The sequence below is a fragment of the Sphaerodactylus townsendi genome, linkage group LG14 (assembly GCF_021028975.2).
Source record: "Sphaerodactylus townsendi isolate TG3544 linkage group LG14, MPM_Stown_v2.3, whole genome shotgun sequence".
NCBI lineage: Eukaryota > Metazoa > Chordata > Lepidosauria > Squamata > Sphaerodactylidae > Sphaerodactylus > Sphaerodactylus townsendi.
In genome coordinates, this window is record NC_059438.1 from 20139962 (window position 1) to 20155649 (window position 15688).

At 48.0% G+C, this 15688-nt stretch overlaps 1 protein-coding gene across 1 annotated transcript in view; it reads right to left on the bottom strand.

Annotated features, from left to right (window-relative positions):
• The window catches only part of LOC125443768 (neural-cadherin-like), a 109001-nt gene extending 105736 nt beyond the window's left edge, over positions 1-3265 (bottom strand). The window contains exon 1 of the mRNA XM_048516077.1: positions 2245-3265. Within this exon, the coding sequence (XP_048372034.1) occupies positions 2245-3265 (1021 nt within the window). The remainder of the gene's footprint in view (positions 1-2244) is intronic.
• Positions 3266-15688: the final 12423 nt, after the last annotated feature.

Below are 15688 nucleotides of genomic sequence, written 5' to 3' on the forward strand. Positions count from 1 at the left end.
ACTGCTGCTCCTAGACCACTGCTTCTAGACCATGATGTTGATGCTGTTGAATCCCCCCACTGCTTAAATGTGAGGATAATAGTCAATAATAGTCAGTTCCACAGCTCCGGCCTTGGCAATAGTGAAGATCAGCCAGCACAGAGAGAAACACAATGACCGTGTACATTTGGAAAGAAATAAGGATGATACATGAGCACCTCTCCACCACAGTGAGGCCACAGAAGACACCACCAATTTCCTTTATCTCATCACAGCCACGTAGACCACCAGTTGGGCTACTTCTCACAATCTTATTAGAAAAGCTGTTGTTTCCAAGCGGCCGCTTCCTACATCATCCTGGCAAACTCTGGTGAGCTCTGCAGGATGTATATTATCACAGTGAGATAGGAAGCAATCACACAGAAGCAACAGGTGACACCGCAAAAGTAATGCCTGTATGACTATGTTCTGAGCGTACAGCATGTCTGGAAGGTGCACAGGTGAGCGCCAGGTGACCATCCACACTACTGACTTCACCAGGTTTCATAGCCATTCCCCATTCCCACTGGATCTGAGGGAGTGCCGTTGTCCAAGGGAGATATGGAATCTCCAATACTGAATCATAGAACCATAGAGTTGGAAGAGAGACCCAAGAGCCATCAAGTCCAACCACCTGCCATGGAGGAACACACAATCAAAACACTCCTGACAGATGGCCATCCAGCTTCTCTTTAAAAACCTCCAAAGAAGGTAGTGCATTCCTCTGTCTAACAGCCCTTCCTGTCAGGAAGTTTTTCCTGATGTTTAGGTGGAATCTCTTTTCCTTAACCTGAACCCATTACTCCCGGTCCTAGTTTCTAGAGCAGCAGAAAACAAGCTTGCTCCCTCACCAACCTGACATCCCTTCAGATATCTAAACATGGCTATCATGTAAACTCTTAACCTCCTCTTCACCAAACGAAACATCCCCAGCTCCCTAAGTCTCTCCTCATAGGGCAGTGGTGGCGAACCTTTGGCACTCCAGATGTTATGGACTACAATTCCCATCAGCCCCTGCCAGCATGGCCAATTGGCAGGGGCTGATGGGAATTTATTTATTTTATTTATTTATATATCAAATTTATAAACCGCCCACCCCCGAAGGGCTCTTGTAGTCCATAACATCTGGAGTGCCAAAGGTTCGCCTCCACGGTCATAGGGCATGGACTCCAGACCTTTTACCATTTTGGTCGCCCTTCTCTGGAGCCATTCCAGCTTGTCAATATCCTTCTTCAGTTGCGGTGCCCATTCTCAGTTCCCTCAGGAAACCACAATTTATAGGGTGGAGGTGGGAAGAAATCGGTACCGGGTGCGTGTTCCATTCAGTCACAGCTGACTTATGGCAAGATATAAATTTGCAGCACAGACAAGCCCACAATGGCTTCCCTAGAACCACATGACTTCTGCTTCCATGCAAAGGTTCACCTCAACCACGCATCTTCTTTTCAGAGTCCCATTCCACAGCAAGAACAGGGGCATAACTGGCTACTGGAAAGTCTGGAGACTCTAAAGTATTTTCAGTTTATGAACAAGCTACATGACCAAGAGAAGAAAGGTGATGGGATATAGCCAGACCTTGTCAGATCTGAGAAGCTAACAAGGTCACTACTGGGAAGGAAGGAAGGCCACCAGGACAAACTCTACAGAGGAAGGAAAAGGGAAATCTCCTCTGTTTCTCACTTGCCTCGAAAGTTCCCTTTAGGCATGCCAACTAGTTGATTGTGACTTGAGGGCATGTGCTTACTATCTGTGCCCTGTCCTTTCCAAGTAGGTTGGGGTGCAGTTCCAAACACAAAGTTTCACCAAAGGCTTTCATGGCCAGACTCAACTGGTTGTTGTGGACTTTCCGGGCCACGGACACAGTGTGTTACACACTTCTCTCTGTCATACACCTCTGAAGATGCCAGCCACAGATGCAGGTGAAATGTTAGGAACAAGATCTACCAGACTGGGCCACACAGCCCGGAAAGCCCACAACAGCCAACAGACAAAGTTGTTAAATTGTGGCTGATCCCAACGGAACTAGGAAGACACCCCCAACCAGCTATTTCAGGGGGGCCTGAAGTCACAGTGGACCTACAGCAACCCTTGTAGGGTTTGGTCTACCAACTCTATGGAAGACCAAACAGGGGGATTTTATGGAAGGGAAGTTTCAGGCTGGCCCAGAGCGATTCCCAAGGTCAGCCAGGGTGGCAAGCGAGGGATTCCTGTGCACCCACCCCTTACCTGTCCTCTCCTGCACGCGGCAGATGATCTCCCACCGGGGCTGGCTCTCCCTGTCGAGGGGGCGGGCCAGAGTGACCTCGCCGGTGTCGGCGTCCAGGCGCACGGGGGCCACGTCGGGCGGGGGCGAGACCAGCTCGAAGCGCGCCGCGGGGAAGCGAGCGGCGGGTGCCAGCGTGGCCAGGAGGGTGCCCGGCCGTGCGTCCTCGGGGAGGGCGAGGGCCAGCGGCGGCTCGGGGGGGCTGCGGCGTCGGCGTCGGTGGGGGGGCTGGCGGCGGGGCAGGCGGACGGGCTGCGGCAGGACGCGGAGCTCGAGGGGGGCGCTGAGCAGGGCGGGCCGTCCGCGGTCGCGGGCGAAGAGGCGCAGCGGGATGGGGGCGCGGCGGCGCAGGAGGGAGCGCACCAGCACGACGCGCCCGCTGCGCGGCACCACGAAGAAGTGGGCGCTGGGCGGGCGGGCGAAGTAGCGCAGCTCGGCGTTGGCGCCCGCGTCCGGGTCGTGCGCCCGCGCCTGCCACACCGCCGCCCGCAGCGCCAGCGTCTCGGCCACGCGGATCTCCGCCGCCCCCGCCGGGCCGGGCGCGAAGCGGGGCGCGTTGTCGTTGGCGTCCAGCACGGCCACGTCCAGGGCGGCCAGCTCGGAGGGCGCGCCGGGATCGGGGCCGGGGCAGGGCTTGCAGCAGAGGGCCAGGCGCAGGGCGTAGTGGGCGCGCGCCTCGCGGTCCAGGGGCCGCCTGGTGCGCAGCCACACCCGGCCCGAGCGGGCGTGCAGCGCCGCCTGGAAGTGCGCCTGGCCCTCGCCCAGCAAGCGCAGCTGCCAGCGGCGCCCTCGCACCTGGGCGCACCACGGCTCCCGCCCCAGCCGGGTCAGCGGCACGCTCAGGCCGCTCACCCGCGTGCCCGCCGGACGGTTCTCCGCCACGTGGCCGCCGAAGGAGGGCAGGCGCCGGACGGTCGCCCCGCAGCCCGCCGCCCAGCACAGCAGGAGCCACCCCACGGGCACCACGGACAGGGGCCCCGGCATGGCGGCGCCTCCGCTGCTGTTGCGCTGCGCTTCCGACGCCGCCCGCCTGCACCGGTGGTGCCGCCGCGGCATGCTCCTGGGCGGCGGGGCGGAGCCGAGGCGCGCTGGGGTGGGCAGATCGGAGCCCGGACGACGGGGAGGGCGGCGGATTTGCCTGGCCAATCCTCTCGCCGCCTCTACCGCCTTCTGCTGCACGTCCAACCCTGCGCGCAAAGCAAAGGCGGCCTCCTCCCAAGTTGGTTGCGCGCAGGGCTGGTGGAAGGAGAGCCCACGGGCTCCAAGGCGGCCTCCTCCCAAGTTGGACGAGCAGGAGGACGCTCCAGGCAAAGTCCCGCAGACGACGCTTTGGGGGAGCGCCTTAGCCGGAGCTGGACGGGATGGCGGCTGGCAGGCCGATTGACTTTGGGGAGACAAGCCTGGACGGCGCCTCTCGGCCCCTAAGCTGATCCCAGTTCAGGGAACAGACGTGACGCTAGATCCGAGTCTCGATTTAAAAAAAAAAAAACAGCATGTGGGGAGGCTCCGATTTCTATCGGGGGCTGCGGTTTTTGCAGGGAAGAGGAGTGGGGGTAAACTCTTTCTTTTCTGCGCGCCCCTTCATTTAAATGGCAGCTGTCGAGCAGCACAGGTGGGGGGGAGGGGGGGTTGCAGAGATTTTACAGGGGGGAAAACGAAGTGGCAAATAAAAGAGCCGGCACCGTAATCCTAAAGAGCGTTTCTCCAGCCTAAACCCATTCATTGCGATGGGGTTAAAAAGTCTGTATGGGATCATCGCGCTGTTAACCATTCACGCTGCACGCCAAAACAGGGCTGCCCCTGTCGTCATTGGGCTTAGAATAATGTCCGCCTGTATCACGATGCAGCCCTGCTGTGCAGATTTATCCCCATCTGTGCTCAGTGCAAACGTTTTCACAAAATCACTAGGATTTCTCTACAGGATGGATTGCACTGTTACTGTAGCAGAAGCTCGGGTGGGCTTGAGCCAACTCGTGAAATGAATGGAGTGTGTCTTCAGTTGACAGGAATGTACATTGTCGAATGGGGAGGATCAAATAGCTGTCAAGTGCAAGTGATACATCTATGCTGTTTTTCAGCATATCTGTTCCAAGGGGGAGGGACCCCACTGTTACTATTCTCATCTAACCTAAGCAGCATTTGGCTCTTTCTAGAGATGATCCAAGTTTAAATATGATACATTATGCAGGGGTGGGAGGAAAAATGTAAACACCTCTGCCTTTCCTTCCTTCCTCCACGTTGCTCTGATCAAAAGGCACAGTTGCTTTGAAATTTGAAAAAAAGCAGAGATCTCTTTCAGCCTTATAATTATTCACTCGATATCTTCTCTGCCATGAATTAGGAACTGGGGGAAAGGAGCCAGTTGAGCTTCTTCGTTTCCTTATTGGTGGTCTGAGTTGTTTAAACTGTGACTCTGTACCAGATATGCCCATGACACTTTGGAATGCTATCAATTCATAGTACTAAAAAAAATCCTCAATAAAATGGAGAATGGGACAATTTCTGGAGATTTGGAGGTGGAGTCTACAGAGGGCAAAGCCAGCGTGGTGTAGTGGTTAAGAGCAGGTGGATTCTAATCTGGAGAACTGGGTTTGATTCCCCCACTTATCTGGTGAACCAGATGTGTTACTGCATGCCTATATTTCTGCTCGGTGACTTTGGCCTCTGCCCAGGCCAGGGCCTTTACAGCCCTGGCCCCTGCCTGGTGGAACACTCTCCATCCAGCTGTCAGGGCCCTGCAGGACCTTGGACAGTTCCACCATACCTTGGACAGTTCCACAGTTCCATTGATTTTTTCATGATGTTATGTTTATTGATGCTTTTGCTGTTTTGATTATGATTATTTATGCTTTGTTGTCTATGTGGTTGTTATTCTCCGCCCTGAGCCCTATGGGGAAGGACAGGATATAAATTGAATAATTAAAAATAAAATAAAATGGAGTTGTTTAACCGGGCTTTGGTGGGGGGCAGTCGCTGATTTGGTGGGGGGCAGTCGCCTTGCCAATTTTGTTGCCGGTATTTTTAAATTACTTCTGTTTTAATTGCTATTTATGACTTTCAAGTGTTTTATTTTGTACACTGCCCAGAGCCTTTTGGGGATGGACGATATAGCACATCAAATAAGTGGTAATCAACACCCTGGGCGCCATCCTGAAAACAATAAGGGAGCACTTGAAACATCTTCAAGTCAACAAAATTAGCATCTGTCAGATTCAGAAGGCAGCCCTACTGGGATCCGCATGAATACTACATCGATATATTACAACTTCCTAGGCCTCTGGGTGAGGCTCAAATTGTAATGGCCAACAACCAGCTAAAGAACTGGCAGCTGTGAAATCTACCATAATAATAATAATAGTCAAAGTTCTTCAGAACTCTCTTAGCCCCACCGACCTCACAAGGTGTCTGTTGTGGGGAGAGGAAGGGAAAGGAGCTTGTAAGCCACCTTGAGTCTCCTTACAGGAGAGAAAGGTGGAATATAAATCCAAACTCCTCCTCCTCCTCCTCCTCCTCCTCCTCTTCTTCTTCTTCTTCTTCCTCTTCTTCTTCTTCCTCTTCTTCTTCTTCTTCTTCTTCTCCTTCTTCTTCTTCTTCATGGGGGCTGGGGCAGGAATTGGATACCATAGTGCCCCGGGCCATAATGGCACTGACCAACACCTTTTCTAGTACTCACCAAGATTTATATTCCAATTTTGTTTTTAGGCAAAAAGGTCTAACTCAGGGGTAGGGAACCTGCGGCTCAAGAGCCGCATGCGGCTCTTCTGCCCTTGCACTGTGGCTCCACGAGCCGAGCCGCCGGCCCCATCCTTGCCTGCCCGGCAGGCAGCAGGGTGGGTGCACCAACTGCCCACGGTCGGCTGGGCCGTGCCGCGGGCTTCCCCTTTCACCGTTGGAGCGGGGCGGGTGCTTTCCTGGCGGCTGGTGAGGCCGAGCTGCCGGCTTCATCCTTGCCCGCCCAGCAGGCAGCAGGGCGGGCGCATCCATGCGCTTCTCAGAATGAGCGGAGTAAAAGGTTAAAAAAATCCCTATATATATAGTGTTATCTTTATTTTAAATGTCAACAATTATTTGCGGCTCCAAGTGTTTTCTTTTCCCATGGAAAACGGGTCCAAATGGCTCTTTGAGTGTTAAAGGTTCCCTACCCCTGGTCTAACTAGTCCTATTTTTGTTGTTTTTTTTTAAATTCCATTAAGGGTTTCTGATTCTAGTGTCTGCCAGGTGTTTTTAGGAAGTGGGTGGGGCTGAGTATGGTTTTTTCCCCAGCAAGGCATCTGTTTGGCTGTTGGAGATTTGATTGGCTGTACATATTTTTGTAATGTTGCTTTGGCAGCAGCTGCTACCACACCAAAAGGATCTACACAGTGTTGCTATAGTTAAGCCACGGCAGCCATTTAGTGGCTAGCTCCACGTTGCGCAGCATCCATTTTCTGACAGCCATTTTGTAGCCGAGCCCACCATGCCATGTCAGAATTCCAGATGTACCCACAAGCTCAAAAAGATTGGGGACCCCTGCAATGAACTCCAGCCAAATCCTAAAATCAAATAACCAGCAAGAATTGTATATCCTAAAACCACTGGAAAAATATACATAGATCTGCTAACAGTGTGATCCTAGAGGGCTTTTCTAAATCCATCAAAGTTGATTGCTTTTTTAAAAAGCAAGCAGCATCTAGAAAGATCAATATCAAAACATAATGAGGCAAAATATCCAACCTAGTGGAACAATTGATTAGAAGGTAACTGAAATTTTAAAAACCCTTGGCGTAGTATTGATGAAGGTGTTTTAGGAAGAGGTCAAAGAGCAAAACGTGAGAAGGAGAAGCCAGTGTTTGCAGAGTGGTATAGAGTAACTAGGCAATAGAATCATAGAGTTGGAAGAGACTCCAAGGGCCATCAAGTCCAACCCCCTGCAATGCAGGAACACATAATCAAAGCACTCCTGATAGAAGGCTATCAAGCCTCTCTTTAAAAACCTCCAAAGAAGGAGACTCCACCACACTCTGAGGTAGTGCATTCCACCATCGAACAGCCTTATTTCTTTTCCTTCACCTTACTCCTGGTCCTAGTCTCTGGAGCCGCAGAAAACAAGCTTGCTCCCTCACCAACATGACATTGAGCCCACAAGAGTGCAAATAAGACCATTTGTGTGTGTAAAGTGCTGTCACATTTCAGCCAACCCTGATGGCGTTTCCAAGGCAAGAGATATTTAATGGTCTCCCATCCAAGCACTAGCCAGAACTGACACTTCTTTGCTTCTGAGATCTGATGAGATCAGGCTAGCCTGGGCCCACCATATCATGACAACAAGACCAGTTAGGGTTGAGAAAACAGCAAGGGGAGAGATCTAAGCCCCACCCCCTTTCTCATGGGACAAAATCCCAATCTGAATTGGGGCTGCACACGCTGGGAAATATACAACGGCAGGACGAGTCTCTTAACCCAAGCCAGATACACTGGGGGTGGTGGGATGTTATGTTCAGCCAATTTTGTTGCCTATATTTTAAAATTATTTCTGTTTTAATTGCTATTTATGACTTGTTGCCTGTATTTTTAAATTACTTCTGTTTTAAATGTTATTCCCTCTTCTAGGGAAATTATTAGGTGTCTTTGGACAAATCACTTTCTCTTGGTTCATCCTACCTTGCAAGGTTGTCATGGGGACAAAACATAGGAGGGGGAAAATATGCACTTCAAGCTCTTTGGAAGCAGGGGACAGAGTCATAGTCAATGTCTTTGTAATTTGAAGAGGTTATAGTTTGTTGCATGTACCATCTCAGGGTGTCTCTCATTTTGTAATTCATTTTGTTTCACCGCTTTATGCATGAATACTGCTTTATTGTGTGTAGTGAAATTGCTTATAGTGTCCTAATCTTTAATTTGCAAGTCAGCTTAGGTGGTTTGTGGACCATGTGCTCCGTATAGCTCTTACTTCATTGATTTCAATTGCATGGTCTGCCTCAGTGGGAAAGGCGGACTATAAAAGTAGCAGGTGTGAAAAGCATATACCTGAATGCTTCTTTTATGTTTTGAAGTAGGGATTCCCAACTGTTTTAATTTGGTGTAGTGTGGAGTAGAGGTTATAGTGTTGGAATAGAGAGCAGTGGCATAGCGCCAAGGGGGCAGGGGTGCCTGATACACCAGGTGCACGCCTGATACACCAGGTGCACGCTGGTGCGAGCGCATGGAGGGGGCATTGCGGGGGAGTGGGGCGCATGCGTGCTCCGGGCGCAGTTCCCCCTTGCTCCGGTCCTGCTAGACAGACCAGGTTTCAAATCCCCAACTCTGTCAGGGTAGCTTTGCCAAGTGACCTTAAGCTAGTCATTTTCTCTCAGCCCAATCTACCTCACAGGGTTGTTGTTGCCGGGGGGATAAAATAGAGGACAAAAAGTTATCTTATGCTGCTTTGGAAGGAAAATTGGGGAGAAAATTAAGTTGTAAATATCTAAGTAACACCACCAGCGTTCTTCTGCCTCACCGTTACCTCATTCTCCTGTTTGTAAGAACCCAATTTAAAAGACTTTGGGGGTTTATATCCCCCACATTTCTCTTTACCTTGAAGGAGTCTCAAAATAGCCTACAGTTGCCTCCCCACTCCCCACAGCAGTGGGGCAGGTGGGGCCAAGAGAATTCTGAGAGAGCTGTGAGTAGGCCAAGGTCACCCTCATGTGTAAACATCATGTGTAGGAGCGGTTCTCCAGAGTCCACCGCTCAGGTGGGGGAGTAGGGAATCAATCCCAGTTCTCCAGACTGGAGTCTGCTGCTCTTAACCACCGCACCACGCTGTGCTTTCAAGAGAGCAGGGTGAGAAGAGAACAGAGCTCCCTTCAAATCCTGTTTTCCTCTTTCCAGTGGACTGATTTTCCACTCAAGAGTTGGCAGTTTTCTGTCTTGTTCCAACTATAACAGGTGAACAGCAGCCGCAGCGGAATACACTGTTCAATATTTAATGGACGTGCACATTTTTGGCTAAGTGGTGTTTTTCCCCTTGTCTACTCCAGACTTCATTATACGAATATTTCATTGCTTTAATGTACATTCAACTAACTTCAGTCTTGGGGGAACTGTGGAAGATGTAGCTATGAAACACAGCTAGGTGTTGGAGCTGATAAGATACTTTTCTTAGCAGGAAACGAGCAGTATGCTATGCGAAGATATTGATTTTCAGGCTACATCTAATTGGATGATGAGGATAAAAAAGGGGTGGTAGGAATTTCTCCCTCTGCTTTGGGTTTAATTAAAAAACCCAGTCTCTTAGTACATTCCTCTCATTTGGATTGAGCATGACTAGTGCGATTTAGAAAGAAAATAAATTAATACTATGGAATCATTTTTAACCTGTTCAGAAGGAATACAGGCCCAGCTATTTTTATTCTTTCCTGTACTGCGTATTCCCATTCCCCTTCTGTGCTCTTCTCCTTTTTCACTAGAAAAGTACTCAATAAATCATGTTCTTTAATTCTAATAGAAATAATCAGCAAAAAAAAAAAATTCTATTGGATTTTAGCATGTAACTATCTTTGTCTGTCCTCTCCGCCACCTGCAGGTTATTGTTGCCATTACAATTCAAAAACACCAACTTGTTAACAAACGGCAGAATAGGTAGCAAACTCTGTTGACCCTGGGGTGACTTGGAACCAAATCAAAGACTTATTCTGGCTGAATTGGACTGATATAGGCATAAACCTCTGCTTCTGCATCAGGTCTAGATGATGCAGACCTGATCATCTAGACCTGGGGAGACCCAGGTTCAAGATTCTATTCTGGTGTGATGCCTTACTTCAGGGGTGGGCAATTATTTTTTCCATGGGGCCGCATAAGAAACAGAAAATATTGTCCAGAGGGGGCGTGCTCAGGTCAGCCCTTCCCTCTCCTTGCCCTTCGGCGGCATTCGCATAGCAACAGTCACTCGCTCTCGCCACCCTCCCCACCTTTTCCTCTCACGGCGCTTGCGCAATGTGGCGGGGCTCTGAGGGTGGGGAGAGAACTACAGCTTTTTTAAACTCTCTCGTGATCCTCCCCATCTGTTCCTGACACCGCGCCTGCGTAAGAAGGCGGGGCTCCCAAGAGGGGGAAGTGCGCACACGCGCGTGAATGACCGAGAGGCTTTTTTTTTTATAATCCCAGTCTCGCGCCGCTTCTCCCGGCCACCATTTTGACAATGGGTTCTTCTAAAGCAGGGGCCAGTCAGGGTCATCCGGCGGGCCGGATGTGGCCTGCGGGCCGTATAATGCCCAGGTCTGCCTTACTTACAGCTGAAAATGGAGGCAGCGCTAGATCACGTAGACTTTTCTCAGCATATGGAGTTTAATTCACCGACTCCTTTATCAATTAGGGCTACGGACCATGACGCAAAGAGAGTTTTCAAGGCTAAATGAATATTTTATTCAACTTCTACTCCACCCTTTTCCTGCCCATGCGGGGCTCAAGGTGACTTGCAACAATAAATTATACATAAACCATTAAGAGCCAATTAAATATATAAGACTCAATTATTACAATATAAAAAAACATTCACTATGTAAAATGAATCTAATTTATAACATTCCTCCCAACTGAAATAGCCATATACAGTCGTCATGGCGAGGAGACAGAACCGAGACACCACTAGAAGCATTCCAGTACATTGGTTCAGGAATGAAACCGATGAGCATCAAGAGTTGTATGCAATTCTCAGACATTTTGTGGTGACCCTTATCTAAAAATTGTAGGTAAACTGTGCAATCCTAGACAGAGTTACCTGTACCAATGAAACAGGTAGGGTTGGTAGTAGAAAATGTTGGAAGTGAAGGAGCGTACGCTGTTTCCTCCCTCCGAGGCAGATGGGGTCTTACCAGTGAGTCAGCTAGCTAGAGAGTCAAGAAGACACTGATACCTTTTCTCTATCATGCTGACACTATCCCTTTGATGTGTAGAATGCTACTCTTAGGGACTTCCTTCCTTTCTGCTCCTACCCTCTCTCTTTCTTACCCGCACCTTCCATCTTGCACCATGTGTGCAGAGGGATGCAGGATGCATCCATCCCCAACTAGCCAGGTAGATTAGAATAGTGACCCTAACTCTCCACTTTTCTATCCAGAATGGAGTCCACTAATAAAGACTCCTCTTTATTAGTCAAATGACTCTCCTTGTGCCAGCACACACGCTTGCCTGGGGATGCTCCCTGTGCTTTGCCTTCGTGCACTCTGCTTACACTGCTATCTCTTACCAGAGAGATTACCAACAGAAAATGCCATCAAGTTGCAACTGATGCCTGGTGATCCTGTATGGTTTTCAAGGCAAGAGAGGTTCAAAAGTGTTTTCCCTGCATAAAGCGAGTTGCAGTAATCCAATCTAGAGGTGACTGTCACATGGGTCACTGTGGCTGGGTCAGTCTGGCAAAGGTGGCAAAAACTCAGGTGAGCAACATGTATGACCTGAGCCTCCAAGGCGTCAGGGATCACTCCAAGACTCTAGACTAGTGTTTCCCAACCTTTTCGACGTTGGTACCCTTGACATTGGTACTCTTCATATCTCAGGGTACCCTTGAGGTTCATTTGATTTTTTTTTTTGCATTTTAAGGGTTTTTTCCCCTGTAGGTTTTTGGCCTGTAGGTGGGGGAAGTGGCAAGCAAGGGGAGGGGAGGGAAAACAGCATTGATAGCCGGGTTGTTTGCCTAAATTCGACATGGATTGGGGGGATTTAAAGGGAGAACTCCCTTTAAATTTAATCCCCCCCCCGCCCCCAATGCACACCGAATTTAGGCAAATAAAACAATGCTGTTTTTCAATGTTGTTTAAAGGGAGCCCATGAGGCTTCCAACCTCCTCCCCCTTCAAAATCCATTTGATTCCGGTGGGAGGAGGCAGACGGTAGCATTGTGATGGTACCCCTGGTACATGCTCATGGTTGGGAACCCTGGTTGGGAATCACTGCTCTAATGAACCACGGAACCCTGGTTGGGAACCACTGCTCTAGATGGCTGATGCTGGGGGCAGTTTAAGGTGCCTCAAGATTCTTGTTCATTTTTAGCACCCAGACTTTGAAAAAAACACAGAAAATCTATTGACATCTTTTAATCAATCCCCCCGCAAAATCTTGTGTTAGTCATAGCGACAGTTATGTTTTCATGCTGGTTTTCTTAAATAGAAGCAGTCAGAAGAATTTTGCTTTGTAATTTCTGTCTTTTGTTATAATGTCCAAAGATTAAAAGAATTATCTTCTTATGGTGCTTGTTCCCAGCTTTGGCTTTGATCGACGCAGGCTCATTTTCCGGGAAGCTGCTTTATTGTCTTGTATTCTTTTTGTTCGTTTGTTTTGTACCTATTTAATTATCATCTCTTTTTTTCAGATTTAGGTCTCTTTTTAAGTATTTTAAGTAGGGGCTCGTACAGTAGCTGTCTAAATAGTAAACAAGACTTTGTCAAGTACAGTTATTAATAAATCACAAAAATAATGCATTATGAAATATTACTGAAGTGTTCCTTGAATAACGTCTCCCGTATCTTACCCAAATGCGGTATCAACTAACTCCCTTACTGCCAAAGAAGAAAGAAATTGTTAAATTTCAAAGCGTGAAAAGAGAAGTCAGTCAACATTCTCAGCTGCTTGGGGAAAACGCCCTATGCCGCAAGCAAGTGTCAAAAGTTTTCAGGAAAGAGCTTCTAGGGCTTAGCAAGGAAATCAGGTGGTAGAGGTGTCAAATGGCAGTATAGACGTGCCATTTCAGATGGCACATGGAAGGTCCCCCTTTGGAATGTTCCTCATTGTGAACAACTCCCTGCAAGGAGAAAACCAGCAAGCAGGGAGAGGTGAATTGCTGTGTCAATGTTTTATTTGCATGGGATTTTTTTTGGATGCAAACAAACTTTCAAAAGGCTGTTGTATTTATTTATTTATTTTTTATTATTTAGATTTATAGACTGCCCAATCCCCAAGGGGCTCTGGGCAGTGCACAACACTATCTGTATACAATATATAACAAGGGTCACAATAGTGACCATATACACTAAAATCCATTAAAAACCATTTAAACCATTTAAACAGCGGTCAAAAACAGTAACAATAATAATGGTGTCCCATAATCCAATTCCTTTAAAACCACCCCAAAAAGGAGGGAGCGGCCAGACTCCTCCCTAAAAATAACAATAAATATGCAAACCATATTGTAGGTTTTCCGGGCTGTGTGTCTGTGGTCTGGTAGTTTTGCCTGCATCCATGGCTGGCATCTTCATCCATGGCTGGCATCTTCAGAGGCATGTGACACCATGATTCCAGCCATGAAAGTCGTCAACAGTATATTGAACATTCAACATCTTGAATCTTCCATGTGCAGTCTTGAGGCACAAGTTCCACCACCTGGTGTTTTACTTCCTCATTCTCTTGCACCATATGTTTTAGGTAGGGCGGCTAGATTGATTCATTGCTTTCAAATGTTTTGACTAATGTGTAGAAGCTGATATTAGTAGATGACCAACTAGGTAGTACATTTCTTTTTTAAAATGTGGACTATTGTTGATTAGAGTACTTCCAAATGTGTGGGTGGCAGTCACCACTTTAGGTTATGGTTTCAGAGAGTAGCCTAGTCATGGTGGTCTGCAGTAGGACAAGAAGAAGAAGAGTTTGGATTTATACCCCACCATTCTCTCCTGTAAGGAGACTCAAGGTGGCCTACAAGCTCCTTTTCCTTCCTTTCCCCACAACAGACACCTTGTGAGGTAGGTAAGGCTGACAGAGTCCTGAAGAACTGTGACTAGCCCAAGATCACCCAGCAGGAATGTAGGAGTGCGGAAACACATCTGGTTCATCAGATAAGCCTCTGCCACTCAGGTGGAGGAGTGGGGAATCAAACCCAGTTCTTCAGATTAGAATCCACCTGTCTTGACCACTGCACCAGAAGGAGGAGGAAGAGAAAAAGGAGGAGGAATTTGAATTTATACTCCACCTTTCTGTCTGTAAGGAGACTCAAGGCGACTTACAAAGTCCTTCCGTTCCCCTCCCCATAACTGAGGCCTCATTTGTATCCTTTGTAACTTGTAAAGTCACAATTCATAGATGATTTCCAAAATCCTGCTAAAACAGGACCTCTTGGTCTATAAAGTCTGCCGACCGTAACAGTACCGCAATATACACATCTCATAATCAAGCGAAAGCAACCCTAGTTTTACATTCTTTGCCGCATCTGAAATGCACAGATATCTGCAATAAACAAGCTCTTCCACATATCAAGCTTATAGTGGTATTTTCATATGTCAAAAGCTATGTTTAAGTGCTACAATGGGATTAAGAAGAAGAGTAGGTTTTATAACCTCCTTTTCTTTGCCTGAAAGGGTCTCAAAGCAACTTACAATTACATTCCCTTCTCCTTTCAACAGGCATCTTGTGAGGTAGGTGCAGCTGAGATGGTTTTGAGAGAACTGTCACTGGCCCAGTAGGTTTCATGTGGAGGAGTGAGGAATCAAACCCACCTCCTTAAGGCAAGCCCTATACCACACTGGCTGTCTCTGGTTAAGATATTCTCTCACACAAAATAGTGTGTATCATGAAGACTATGTCCTGTCCAGGCAGGTGAGGTAGATGCGTGGAGTAGACAACCTCCAAGGATCTTTTGGGATCAACCTCCCGTAGATCTTTTGGGATGATAACTGATCTGCAGGCGACAGATTTCAGTTCAAATGGAGGAAATGGCTGCTTTTGAGGGTGACGTTATACCACATCGAAGCCCCAATGGGACTCTGCAGTCCTTCATAGATGTACAGGACAGAGGATGCAATCAAATCCAACTTACTAGACATTCCAGACTACATAGAGTTAACAAGCATTCTCTGGTATAATAAGCAGCCCATTGGTGCTAAGAACTCCAGATTGTATTATGCTGTAAACTCAAAGCAGAAATAAAACAAACCATTAAAAAAGGATGCCTACAAGGCAAAGAATATGTTTTACGAAACCATACTGAATTATTGCCGGAAAGCGAAAGGTGAAGTCAGATGTAACATATTTAACAGCAGGTTTCTAGCAGGTTCTCCACTGGTAGCACGAATTCAGTTCCACTGCTTGCTTTACCTGCATGTATTTATTTCCAATATTCTCTTATGATGTGCCTTGAGTTCATAAAAAATTGTTCCAGGCTTTGGGAGGGAGGGTGGGTGACATCACAGGGACAAGCCAATAGGTGCTCACCACACCTGAGCCTGCCTTGAACTGCTGGAAAACAATTTATTCAGAGCCTGCTGCAGGACAAAAGGTAGCACACATATACCAAGGATGTGTTCAGACCATTAAAATGTTATGTCTTCATGCAAATATTTTCTGCATGTCAGCTTTATGAATCAGGCTCTATGCATTGCTAAAGCATTAAGTGCTGGCAGTACTTTTCGAGTCTTCCTTCTCCCTCCCAGTGAGACGGCCAGATGCTAGCAGTGACAAAGCC